The sequence below is a fragment of the Nicotiana tomentosiformis genome, chromosome 5 (genome assembly GCF_000390325.3).
Source record: "Nicotiana tomentosiformis chromosome 5, ASM39032v3, whole genome shotgun sequence".
In the NCBI taxonomy this organism is placed as follows: Eukaryota; Viridiplantae; Streptophyta; class Magnoliopsida; order Solanales; family Solanaceae; genus Nicotiana; species Nicotiana tomentosiformis.
Window position 1 is genome coordinate 63,082,375 of NC_090816.1, and position 12,738 is coordinate 63,095,112.

A 12,738-nucleotide genomic window follows, 5' to 3' on the forward strand; every position below is an offset into this window, starting at 1 on the left:
ATGTAAATCATGTTAAGAAAGCTAAAGAATGGTGTAAATCTTCGTTGGATACTTGCTGAATTTTTGTCTATTATCTTATAGAGATGAAATGTGAATTATGAGAAGTCTTTATGTCTTTGGGGGTGGGCCCCACTTGTGTGGTGACTTGGCTAAAGAATGCTCAATTTATGCCACTTTGCTTTGTGACTAATGAGTCAAAATTTGTTGGCTTTCATGACTTCCATGTTTAGGTTCTTTAGACTTATCCAATTCTTAATTACTTAATTAGCTTAGTTATTTAGTTAATGTCCCACTAAAAATTTATAATTACCTAATTATCCACATACTTAAGAATTATCTTAAATTACTTAAAATACTACTCACATTTAATATACTTCATACACCTTACTATCATGGTCATGTGGTACCTTGTATGGCACTAGTCCATGAATACGGGGTATTATAGCTCGGGCCGTATTTTATCCTAAATTGACAAATTTCGATGAAACTCATTTTCTTCGATTTGCTTTCCCTCTCACCTTCACGAATTTACTTATTTCTTGTTTGAAATAATATAATACTTATAATTCCAAAATAATCTCATTCCCGAGCTTACGTCGATTAACTTACGACGAAACTTTAACGTACAAAAATGCGGGATGTAACATCATTCCCCCCTTTGGAACATTCGTCCTTGAATGTTAACTGATGCATTTATCATTTTTATAACTTATGCCTTCCGAATAATTTAGTACTCTCTTTGCCATCTAGGCAACTGTTCTGTGGATAATTCCAAAGGCCAGGGCATTTATCATTTTTATGACTGTTATGTGTCCTTCCAAAGGATTATGACGACGCATGCAAGAACTCGGCTGGGCTCTGAAATATCTAACTACACAAGTATATTACCCACAGACTAAATGTCGAAGGCGAATGGCCTCTACTCAAGGTATCCGCAACCATATTCGCCTTGCTCGGATGATAAAGGATGGTAATATCATAATCCTTTAGCAACTCAAGCCACCTGTGCTGCCTCAAATTAAGACCCCTCTGCTTGAACAGATGCTGCAAGCTGTGATGATCGGTGTAAACCTCATAGGACACCCCATAAAGATAATGCCTCATGATATTAAGGGCTTGAACTATCGCGACCAACTCCATATCGTGTACGGGGTAATTCTTCTCGTGGGGCATTAGCTGACGTGAAGCATATGCAATAACTCGCCCCTCCTGCATTAATACACAACCCATGTTAATGCGTGAAGAATCGCAATACACAATATACATCCGTGAACTAGAAGGCAACATTAACACCGATGTTGAAGTCAAGGCGGTCTTGTGCTTCTGAAAGCTCGCCTCGCAATAGTCGGGCTATCGGAACATAGCACTCTTCTGGGTCAATCTAGTCAAAGGTGCTGCAATAGACGAGAAGCCCTCCACAAATCAACGATTATAACCTGCTAACCCCAAGAAGCGCCTGATCTCGGTCGCTGTGGTAGGATGAGGCCAACTCTGAACTACCTTGATCTTCCTGGGATCTACCTTAATACCCTCTCCTAATACTACATTCCCCAAGAATGCCACAGAATCTAATCAGAACTCGAACTTGGAGAACTTAGCGTATAACTTATGTTCCCACAAGGTCTGATGCACCACTCTCAAATGCTGCCCGTGCTCCTCCATGCTACGACAGTAGATCAATATGTCATCAATGAAGACAATGACAAACAAGTCAATATATGTCCTTAACACCCGGGTTATCAAATCCATAAATGTCGCCGAGGCATTAATCAACTTGAAGGACATCACTAGGAACTCGTAATGGCCATATCTAGTCCGGAAAGCCATCTTCAGAACATCCGAATCACGAATCTTCAACTGATGGTACCCTGATCTCAAGTCGATCTTGGAGAACACCCTGGCACCCTGCAACTGGTCGAATAAATCATCAATATACGGCAATGGGTACTTGTTCTTAATGGTAACTTTATTCAACTGGTAGTAATCAATGCACATCTGCATAGTCCTATCTTTCTTCTTCACGAACAACACTGGTGCATCGCACGGCGACACACTCGGTCTGACAAACCCCTTTGCTAGCAACTCCTCAAGCTGTTCTTTCAACTCCTTCAACTCTTTTGAAGCCATGCGATACGGTGGAATAGAGATAGGCTGGGTACCTAGAGCCAAATCAATACAGAAATTGATATCATGATCTGGTGGCATGCTTGGAATATTAGAAGGAAACACATAAAAGAACTCTCGCTGGAGTCTCTGTAGGAGTATCCCGAACATAATCTAGATAAGCCAAACAACTCTTCTCGAGCATGTGTCGAGCCTTCAGAAAAGAGATAACCCAAATAGATGCACTGACAGATGAACCCTTCCACTCCAATCTAGGTAACTCTAGCATCGCCAAGTTAATAGGCTTGGCATGGCAATCAAGGATGAGATGATATGGGGACAACTGGTCCATGCCCAGGATGACCTCAAAGTCGGTCATATCAAGCAATAGAAGATCCGCTCTAGTCTCATAACCACAAAATGTCACAATGCAGGACCGATAGATCTGATCTACAACAACAGAATCACCAACTGTCATGGACACATATACAGGAGTACCCAAGGACTCGCGAGGAACACCCAAAAAATGAGCAAAAATAAATTTAACATATGAATACGTAGACTCTGGATCAAATAGTACTGAAGCATCCCTACCACATACCGAAATAATGCCTGTGATCACGGCATCTGAGGCTACTACATCTTGTTTGGCTGGAAAGGTATAGAACCTAGCTGGAGTACCACCTGACTGGCCTCCACTTGTAGGACGTGTCATGTCCCAAATAGATAGACCGCGACAGGCACCCGGTACATTACTCAACCCAGTACCAATGTAACGTATCTGTTGTATCTTACTATCATAGATAAACTAGCCGGAAAGGCTGTCATGAGATAACTAGAATAAAACATGAGGGAAATACTCGACATAGGATGACCCAACATGATGTACCGACTTATACATATGACATACAGGCAAATAAGGCCGACATGATCATTTGTATACTCACACCATAGGCCGACAAGGCTATACAAGTATTCATGTACATGACATCTGTCTACAATCCTCTAAGAGTACATAAATATCATAAAGGCCGGGACAACCCCCCGCCATACCAATCAATACATGTACAAATCATACTATCCAAATAGGCAACTCTGGAGCAAATGGAGTGCACCAATACCTTCAACTGAGTTGATAGCCTACTTGAAGGATTCTCAACTTGTCTATCGGCACTTGCGGGCATGAAACGCATTGTCCCCAGGCAAAAGGGACATCAGTACAAATAAAGTATTGAGTATGCAAGGCATGCAAATCAGTACATAAAAGACATAAAAGAAACTTGGAGTAAAGAATTCAACCTGTAAGAGTAAACAACTTTGTAAATCCTGAAACATTTATAATGTCATGCACGTGCGTATATATATCATGTCATGCATAGGTATATGCATACATAACATCATCAAGCCTCTGAGGGCATCCCATCATATCATCTCGGCCACTGTGGGCAAAATCATCAACGTATACCAGCTGATCAGGTGGTGGGACATATATAACGCCGTCACCTTTTCCTATATCCCATATACATATAATATACGCGTATATAGCACCATATGGTCATGGGTCAATGCACATGTATAAATGAATGAAATGTATAAGAAGTAAGTTAATAAGATTTCTCGGAATGTCATAAGATCAATATGTCTTCGGATAAACTGTATCAATTACGCATTTTTTTCGAGACCCATGAACAGAAGATATAATAAGACACATGGGAAATCAAGAACATAGGCACCCCTAGTGCTTTTCTGAATAGAGGTATTTATGAAAGTTGTACAGTTGCTCGTTTTGTTTGTATCATATGAATCATGCCAAAAGAAAAGAAGGGATAGCCTTAACATACCTGAGCCGATTATGTTGACAATCCCTCTAACACACGCCAATCTCTATGAAACACGTAATGGCGAGATCGAAATAGAGAAAAATCCGTATGATATTCTTGAGAAAGATTGCACCGTACTTCCTTAGAATCGCAAATCTTACGTTGCTATAGTATTATGAAGTTTCATATGAATTATTTTGGAGGCTTCATCCGTTACATAACCAACATGCACATCCCTCTTAAATGATGTATTAAAATCCCTTATCGTTGAGGTTTGTGGGCCCCACTTTTGGGGATTATTTTGCCCAAAAATCTCTAAATATGCCACCGAATTATATACACCAAAGAGTCATTGCTGCTTAAGTCCCCTTGCTGCCACGTTGAGGGTGATGTCCCTTTAAGCTTATCCACCAAAATCGATTACCTTGTTAACCTCCCACTAAAAATCAATACTTAACCAATTATCCACATAATAAAGAATTATCTCAAATTACTTAAAATACTAATCACTTTTAACATACTTTATACACCTTACTATCATGGTCATGTGGTACCTTGTATAGAACTAGTCGATAAATATGGGGTATTATAGCTTGAACCGTGTTTTATCCCAAATTGTCAAACTTCGACGAAACTCAGTTTCTTCAATTCACTTACACTCTCACCTTCACGGATTTACTTATCACTTGTTTGAAATAGCGTAATACTTATAATCTCAAAATAATCTTTTCCTTGATCTGATGTCAATTTATGACAAATCCAACGTACAATACTACGGGGTGTAACATCGTTGTAATACTGTGGAGTGTAATAGGACGGCCCCTACCCCCGTGCCCTCCGCCTTTGGGTGGTCGGACGACTGGTGCAACAGTTGGTGATGTAATCATAGGCTGATGACCCTGCTGTACTGCCTTTCCCCGAAGTCTGGGGTATAATCTCTTCATGTGGCCAGGATCCCCTCACTCGAAATAACCCCTCGGAACGGTGGGCTACTGACATTAAGTTTGACCATGGTGGCCTGAATACCCATTGGAGGAACCCTGAATACTTGGGGGACGGTAGGAGCTGGAATGGCGCTGATATAGGGCCGCACTAAAGCACGCCAAGGAGGCGGTAGTGCTGGATATGTGGGCCTGCTATACCGACCCCTCACAAACTAACCTCTGCCCCCAGACGGAGCACTATTGAACCCTCCAGAATACCGAAACAGCGGCTCCGCTGACGCACACCCTCGATCCTCCGAGCTATCTCTACAACCAGCTCGTAAGAAGTCCCCATCTCAACCTCTCGGGCCATAGTGGCCTGGATACCAGAGTGCAAACCCACAAAAAACCTCCGCACTCGCGCTGCATCAGTAGGAAGTATCATAAGTGCATGGCGAGATAACTCAGAGAACCTCGCCTCATAGTCGGTCACAGACATCTAACCCTGCTGAAGCTACTTGAACTAAAATCACAACTTTTCCCTCTAAGAGGGTGGAATATATCTATCAAGAAAGAGGCGTGTGAATTGGTCTCAAGTCAAGGGAGGATAACCTGCTGGCCTGCCAAGAAGATAGGACTGCCAACATCTACGGGCCTTGCCCTCCAAATGAAAGGTGGTAGTCCACCCTGTGGGACTCTAGTATGCTCATTTTGTGCAGTGTGTCCTTGCAACGACCAATAAAGTCCTGGGGTCCTCATGTGGCTCACCTCAAAGACATGAGGATGTAGCCTGGTCCATCTATCCAATAGCTTCTGCAGCTCGCCGGCTGCAGCTGGTCTGGGCTCAGGTATAGCTACTGCAACTGGCTGAGCTCCGCCAAATGAGTAGTACTGTGTGCACTGCCAGGGGTCAAACGACACGAATAATAGATGCATCTATTATACTGCCGAAGCGAACGACCCGCTCCTATGAGAGTAGATAAGTTTACCTCGCTCTCTATACTCGAGAGGACATGGATTTCTTAGAGTTATTATGTATTCCTCAATTCTTTCCAAAAATAAGAAATCTAAATTGGAAGTTTGCAATTTTAAAATCTCTAGTCTCAGCTCTATTTAAGATAATTAATATGCTTAACAAACATGACAGTTCAATTAAAGCATGATGTGAATTTATGACTACCCGGACATCTCATGGAATATACCTATGCACGGACTCTCGTCACCTAGTGCGTACGTATCTCCTCACATAAGTAATACACAACAAAATACACCTAAAGGGATGAGTTCCCTCTTACAAGGTTAGGCAAGAGACTTACCTTGTCTCAAAGCTCACTTTCCGGCCCACAAATTCACTCTAAGGCCTCAACTTGGTGCCGAACAATCCGAAGCTAGCCAAAAATTATATAAATTAATCAATATACAATCAAAACTTAATAATTTAGCTATTAGAGTGATTACCCGACCCAAATTGGAAGATTCCTAAAATTCACCCCCTGATCCACGTGCCTGGATTCCGAAATTTTTTGAAAATAATAGCTACCCATAATCTCACTAACTCAAATATATAATTTTCACCCAATTTCATAATCATTTTCGTGGTTAAATTCCATTTTTATCCAAAACCTAGGTTTTTAAACTAAAACCATAATTTCCACAATTTTACATGTTAAAATCTACCCCAACCTATATATTTAACTTACATTGGGTAGAAATTACTTACCTTCAATAGCTAGGTGAGAATCCCTCTTCAAAGAACTCAAAAATCGCCCAAAGAGATCGATGAAATGAGGCAAAATAGCCTAAGTCCCGACTTAAATGCACCTCACTGCCTCCCAGCGGCTTTCTCTCCTGTGGAGCTGGGCCGCATCTGCGCACACGCGCCTGCGGAAGATCGCCCACTTCTGCGGACCCAAGCCTCCTTGGCCTAGCCCGCACCTGCGACCATCTCCCTCGCGCATGTGAGCTCACCGGTGCGGGAAACCCTCTGCTTCTGTGACCACTGGGCAGCTTGCTCTAGGCCACTTCTGCGGTTGATGGGCCGCTTCTGTGAGGTCGTACATGCGGCAAATACCTCACAGGTGTGAACGCACCAGAACTGGGGCACCAGCAGCTCCCAAAAGTCAAGTTTCGAGTCCGATTCCAATCCGTTTCGCATCTAGGGCCCCCTGGGACCGCATCCGATCACACTCAGACATCCAATAACCTATCACGGACCCGCTCGCGCACTCAAAACACCAAAATAACATCTTGAAATACGAATCGGATGCCAAAATGCATGAATCAAATTATGAAACTCAAAAATTTCTAGAAACACTGTCGCGCTTCCGATTCCTATCAAATCAACTTTGAATGATGCAAAATTTTACGTGCAATTCTTATATCACCATATGGAGCTATTCCAGGCTCGGAATCCCAATCGGACCTTGATAACATCAAATCCTACTTCAAACTAAATTTTAAAGAACTTGGAAACCTTAAATGCGCCAACTTTCAATATTAAGCGTCGAAATGCTCCCAGGTCATCCAAAACCCGATCCGAACATACGCCCAAGTCCAAAATCTTCATACAAACCTATTGGGACCATCAAATCCCGGTTCCGAGGTCGTTTATTCAAGACGTTGACTCAAGTCGAACTTAACCATTTTATGCCACTATTAAGGAACTAAGTATTCCGATTTCAACCCGAACCCTTCCAAACCCGAACTAACCATCCCCACAAGTCATAAAACAGTAAAAGCACATATGGGGATTCTTAATTAGGGGAACAAGGATCTAGAAAGAAAAACGACCGGTCGGGTTGTTACATATTAAGTCTTAGATCCCTTTTTATACTCTCCCTTAGATATATAGTAAGCCATACTCATTAATAGTAATTAAGGCGTAGTATAAATAACTGATCCCTTAAAATTAGTCTAAGTCATATGGAGCTAGGTAGATTTTAAGGGGAGCCTAATACCTTCCCTTTTAAGGGGAGCCTAACACCTTCCCCTTAGAAAAGCAAGAACCCTTAATCATAATCTCACCAGTTAGCAGACCAATAAAGAATATGACTTAGTAATAGGTACCCTAATATACCTTTAACTATTAGGTGGCAACTCTCTTTTATCAACAACAGAGAAACCAGAAGTTGAATCTTGTTTTGACTAGTACAAAATAGGGTGCAACAACATGGCGACTCCGCTGGGGAATCACACTTAGGTTCTGACCTTAGCAGACTTAGACTAATTTGTCATCTATATTTATTTGTACATTACTTTAATTGTAGATAAAATTGCAATTACATGCTTACCCGCTTTATTTGCTCTTTATGCTTATTATCATGCTTATTGTTGTTACACCCTTGTCTGTTACTGCTTTATATACATTGTCATCACATATCTTCCTATCGAGTCTTGGCCGTACACTATCACACACGATAGCATGCAAGGGTTGTCTCTTACACCCCTCCAAACCTTCTTTTCAAAACTCTCTAGTTTTAGAGAATGGCTTTGTCAGGGCAACTGACATAACTTCTCGAGCCTTCAGTCCAACTCAAAAGTTGGAAACACTCTACTCTAGCAAAATAGGTCATACTGTTTAAACCTTTGGGGAGTCGGTCCTTGGCACCTACGCACAATTAGGAAAGACACCTTATGTAAGGCCCCACAAAATTTTACCTAAAACCTGAGGTTTCGTGGTGCCGAAGTAGACTTATGTGTTGATGATTGTAGGGATTCTTTGTGGCAAGCTTGCTCTTCGCGGTTCAGACTTTTTGGGTTGCAAAGTGCATTGGGGATTTGAAGAAAATTTTTGGAAGTGCATGGCATTTTTTGCTGCCCATTTTGCGGTTGCAGAACTGATCTGCAGACCGCAGATCTGCCGCAGACGGAGGCAGAAATCTGGGCAATTATTTTGGACCATTATGCATTCCATTATGCGGCCTCATAATCACTTTGCGGGCCACATAACCCATCGCAGACCCAACAAAAAAATTTCTGGAGGGCAGTTCTGCAGTGCATTATGCAATCGCAGAATAGGTCTGTGGACTGCAGACCGGTCGTAGAGTGAGGCAGGGGTGCCCAGTTCCGGAGGGCCATTATGCGGCCCATTTTGCAGACTGCAGAAGTGTTATGCGGTTGCATATACGACCGCAGATCTGTGTCTGGGCTTCATTTCTTGAATTGTTTTTTACCCGACCCTATTTTGATTAAAAGCCCTTGGGGCTTGCTTTGAAAGAGAAATATGATATTTTAGAGAGAACAGAGAGTGTTTTAGAGAGAGAGAGAGGAGGAAATACTAGGCTAATTCTTCATCAATGCTTGCTCAAGACTTAATGAATTCACAAGGAAAACTCACAAGGTATTCAATCAAGAGTTAAGATTCTAGCCCTAACCCTCACTTACTAAATTTTGTTTGGGAAAAGGTAATGGGGAGGAAGGTTTTGAGGATGAGGGTTGTTGTTTATGCATGCATGTACATTCATGAGTTGTGGGAAGGTAGTTGAACGCAAATGGGTAGACTTTGGGTTGTGGAGTGAAGGAAATCCTCCACAGGAAAAGCTAGAAACAATAATGCCCACCTAGTGTTTGATAAAATGCTCACATGAGCTGAAAACATGAATATCCTCCTAATTTGTGTTCAATTTTGCTATGTCTCTAAATAGATCGAAGTTGCTAGGATTTTCGAAACTGTGTAGTGAATTAAGGAAAGCTCAAAGCGAGGTATGAAGGCTAAACTCTTCTTCTAGTGTCGGAATTCTCGAATTCTTGCAAAATTCTATCATGTGTAGGTGAACTTGAAATTCTATTGATGTGGGGTATTCAAACTAGTAAAAATTGATTTTCGATTGGCATAACGTGTTAGAACCCTCGTGTGTTAATGATTCTCTATTTTTGACGTAATTATGTTATACCCCCTTTTGGGAAGAAGATCTTGTATGAAATCAATGTGATTAAACACTTATTTCTCACCTGATGAAACCTTATGTACTTACACTTGCTAAGGCCAAAGGTGCAAAATGGTTGATTAAAAAGGGAACTCTCTTGTACAAACTATTATCATTTTGGGAATCCGAAGTGTGGAATTGTGAATACACCTCCACCTGCATACATTGGGGTGAGGCGGGGGGACCACTTTGTGTAGAGTTGGGGTATTGTGAATACACCTCTACCCGCATACATCGGGGGAGGTGATAAGGCTGCTTTGTGTAGAGTTTTTTGCATGATTAATGCACCTCCACCCGCATACATTGGGGTGAGGAGGCAAGGCCGCTTTATATAGAGTTTATGGTATTGTGATTGCACCTCCACCTGCATACGTTGGGGTAAGGCAGCAGGTCCACTTTGTGTAAAGGTATTTGTAGAGGATCTCCGACTTATGAATTTATAAATGTTATTGAAAACTCTTAATAAATTTGCTATGGATTTAACGACTAACTAAGCATTTTATTGTTACCATGATTCATCATATTCATGTTGTATTTCCAAGTCCTTGCATAGGTGTTTGGTTTTCGTACTAGTACTATTCGACATTTACTAACATCCCTTCTGCCGGGGGCGCTGCATCTTTAATGGATACAGGTGGTTTCATAGCAGGTGGTATTGATCAGTGATAGCAGCACCCCCTCTCTTCAGCTGACTTCGTGAGCCTCACTTCATTCCGGGGTCCTGTATCTCTTGTTCCATGTACATAGTTTTTGAGGTATAGGCCGGGCCTTGTTTCCGGCACTGTCGTAGTACTCTTTTGTTTCTGTTTGAGGCTCCGTAGACATAGTGTGGGTTGTATCTATTTTTGGGAAGGTTAAACTGAAACTGTTATAATCGTATCATCTATTCCACTTTAACTATGATTGTACAATGTACTATTTTGGAGACTTGTTAATGACGTAACTAATGAAAATGAACTGGTTATATTCTCATGACCTCTTACTATCTAATTAATGAAAGGTATTCTCCTCTTTATTCTTGGATGAGTTGGGTAGAAGGTATTGTAAAGGCTTGCTTGACCTGGGTATCTCGGTTGAGCGACGGTCGCGCTCCCCTAGGTCGGGGCGTGACAAACTTGGTATCAGAGCCTAAGGTTTTAAAGTGTCATAGGATGTCTTGGAGCCGTGTCTAGTAGAGTCCTTCTTATCGGTATGTGTTCGACCACATCTATAATTAGGAGGCTACTTGGGCATTTAGGAATAATACCCTTCTTTGATGTTCTCGATCATGCGATAAAGCTGATTGTGAGATTGTTCCTCCTTTAACTCGTGCTTTGCTCTAACTTTCAGTACATGGCGCCTAGCTAGGAAGAAAGCAAGAACTGGCCAAGGAGTGGCAGTTGATTCTCTATTTGATGATGTAGGTGAGCACCCGAGGGGTGAGGATATTCCCTCAATTACTACACCGCTGAGTATACTATTCCTGCTTAGACTGCACCAGTTCCTACACCTAGTGAAGGTGCAACGGTCCCTCCAATTGATATTCCAGTTCCACCTCCAGCTCCAGCTTCCAGTCCTAGTGTTTCTGATGGGGATCTTAGGGCAGCCATACAGATATTGGTTCAGATAGTGGCCTCCCAGGCCTAGAGATCAAATGTTGTCAGCCAGGGGATTCTGCTAGTTCCAGGGTGAACAGGCTTCTCTAGTTGGATCCTCTAGTGTTCACATTGATGAGATGCACAAGACACTCTAGCCAGGGGATTCCGCTACTTTATTGATGATATGCACAAGACTCTCCGAGTTATGCGTGCTACTGAGACGGAGGGAGTAGAGTTGGCCTCCTACCGCCTAAAAGGGGTGGCCTATTCTTGGTTTGAGATGTGGGAGGAGTCCCATGAGAAGGGGAGCCCTTGGGCGAGGTGGAGTGAGTTCACCGATGCCTTTATGGATCATTTCGTGCCAGCCGAGACTAAGGCGACCCATGCCGCTGAGTTTGAGAGCCTGAATCAGGGTAGCATGAATGTGTGGGAGTATCATATAGAGTACACGTGCTTGTCCAATTATGCTATTCACATGTTGCCCACTATGGAGGCTAGAGTGTGCCGGTTTGTGCAAGGCCTTAGCCCCTTCGTTATTAATAAGGCCGCTACGGCTACCTTGAATTCTAATATGAACTATGGGAAGATGGTGGCATTTGCTCACGCTACAAAGGATCGTAAACTAAAAAATAAAAGGGAGCGTGAGGGTAGCAGGAAGGCCTGGACCGCGGGAAACTTGGGTGGTTCTTCTGGTGGTGGTAGGTCGGCAATTAGGGGAGGGTAATCAGGGCCATCTAAATCATTCACTCAGTCTTCGATGAATGCACAACCATCCAGTCCCAGTCAGGGCAATAGGGGACCCCACCAGCAGGGTCGGCCTGGAGGGAGATTCCAGCAGCAGCGGAGGCCCCCATGCCCTAAGTGTGGGAGGATGCACTTTGGGGCCTGCTTCATGGACCTACCTATATGCTACAGGTGCGGTATGAGGGGCCATATGTAGAGGGAATGCCGCTCGTCCAGCCGGATCATGGGCAGAGGTACGGCACAGCCAGCTAGTTCTGCAGCTACTACATCCACAGCACTCCTCCAGCTCGAGGCACCCTAGCACTCGCAAGGCTTGGTGCAACTAGGGGTGGTGCACAGAGTTCAGGAGAACCCAGCAGTTTTTATGTTGTGCGGAGGCGTCGGGATTCAAAGGCTTCTCCAAATATTGTGACAGGTATATTGACTGTCCAATCCCATGATGTATGTGCTCTTATTGATCCTGGTTCCACTTTGGGATAGAACCGGAACAGCTTCACGAGCCGATATCTGTATCTACTATGGTTGGCGAGTCTATTGTGGCCGCGTGGGTTTATAGGGATTGTGTTGTCATGGTGCATGGTCAGGACACCATGTCCGATCTCATTGAATTGGGGATGGTTGATTTGATGTAATAATGGGGATGGAT

General features: G+C 42.9%; 1 protein-coding gene across 1 annotated transcript; it reads left to right on the top strand.

The window, feature by feature from the left end:
* Positions 1–11,553: 11,553 nt before the first annotated feature.
* On the top strand, positions 11,554–12,072 carry LOC138892462 (uncharacterized). The gene has a single exon (XM_070176181.1). It carries the CDS (start codon positions 11,554–11,556, stop codon positions 12,070–12,072), a length of 519 nt encoding a protein of 172 aa, XP_070032282.1.
* Positions 12,073–12,738: the final 666 nt, after the last annotated feature.

Bases quoted from the DNA above. Each gene is read 5' to 3' on its own strand.
- LOC138892462 (XM_070176181.1), top strand. From the start codon at position 11,554: ATGCGTGCTACTGAGACGGAGGGAGTAGAGTTGGCCTCCTACCGCCTA.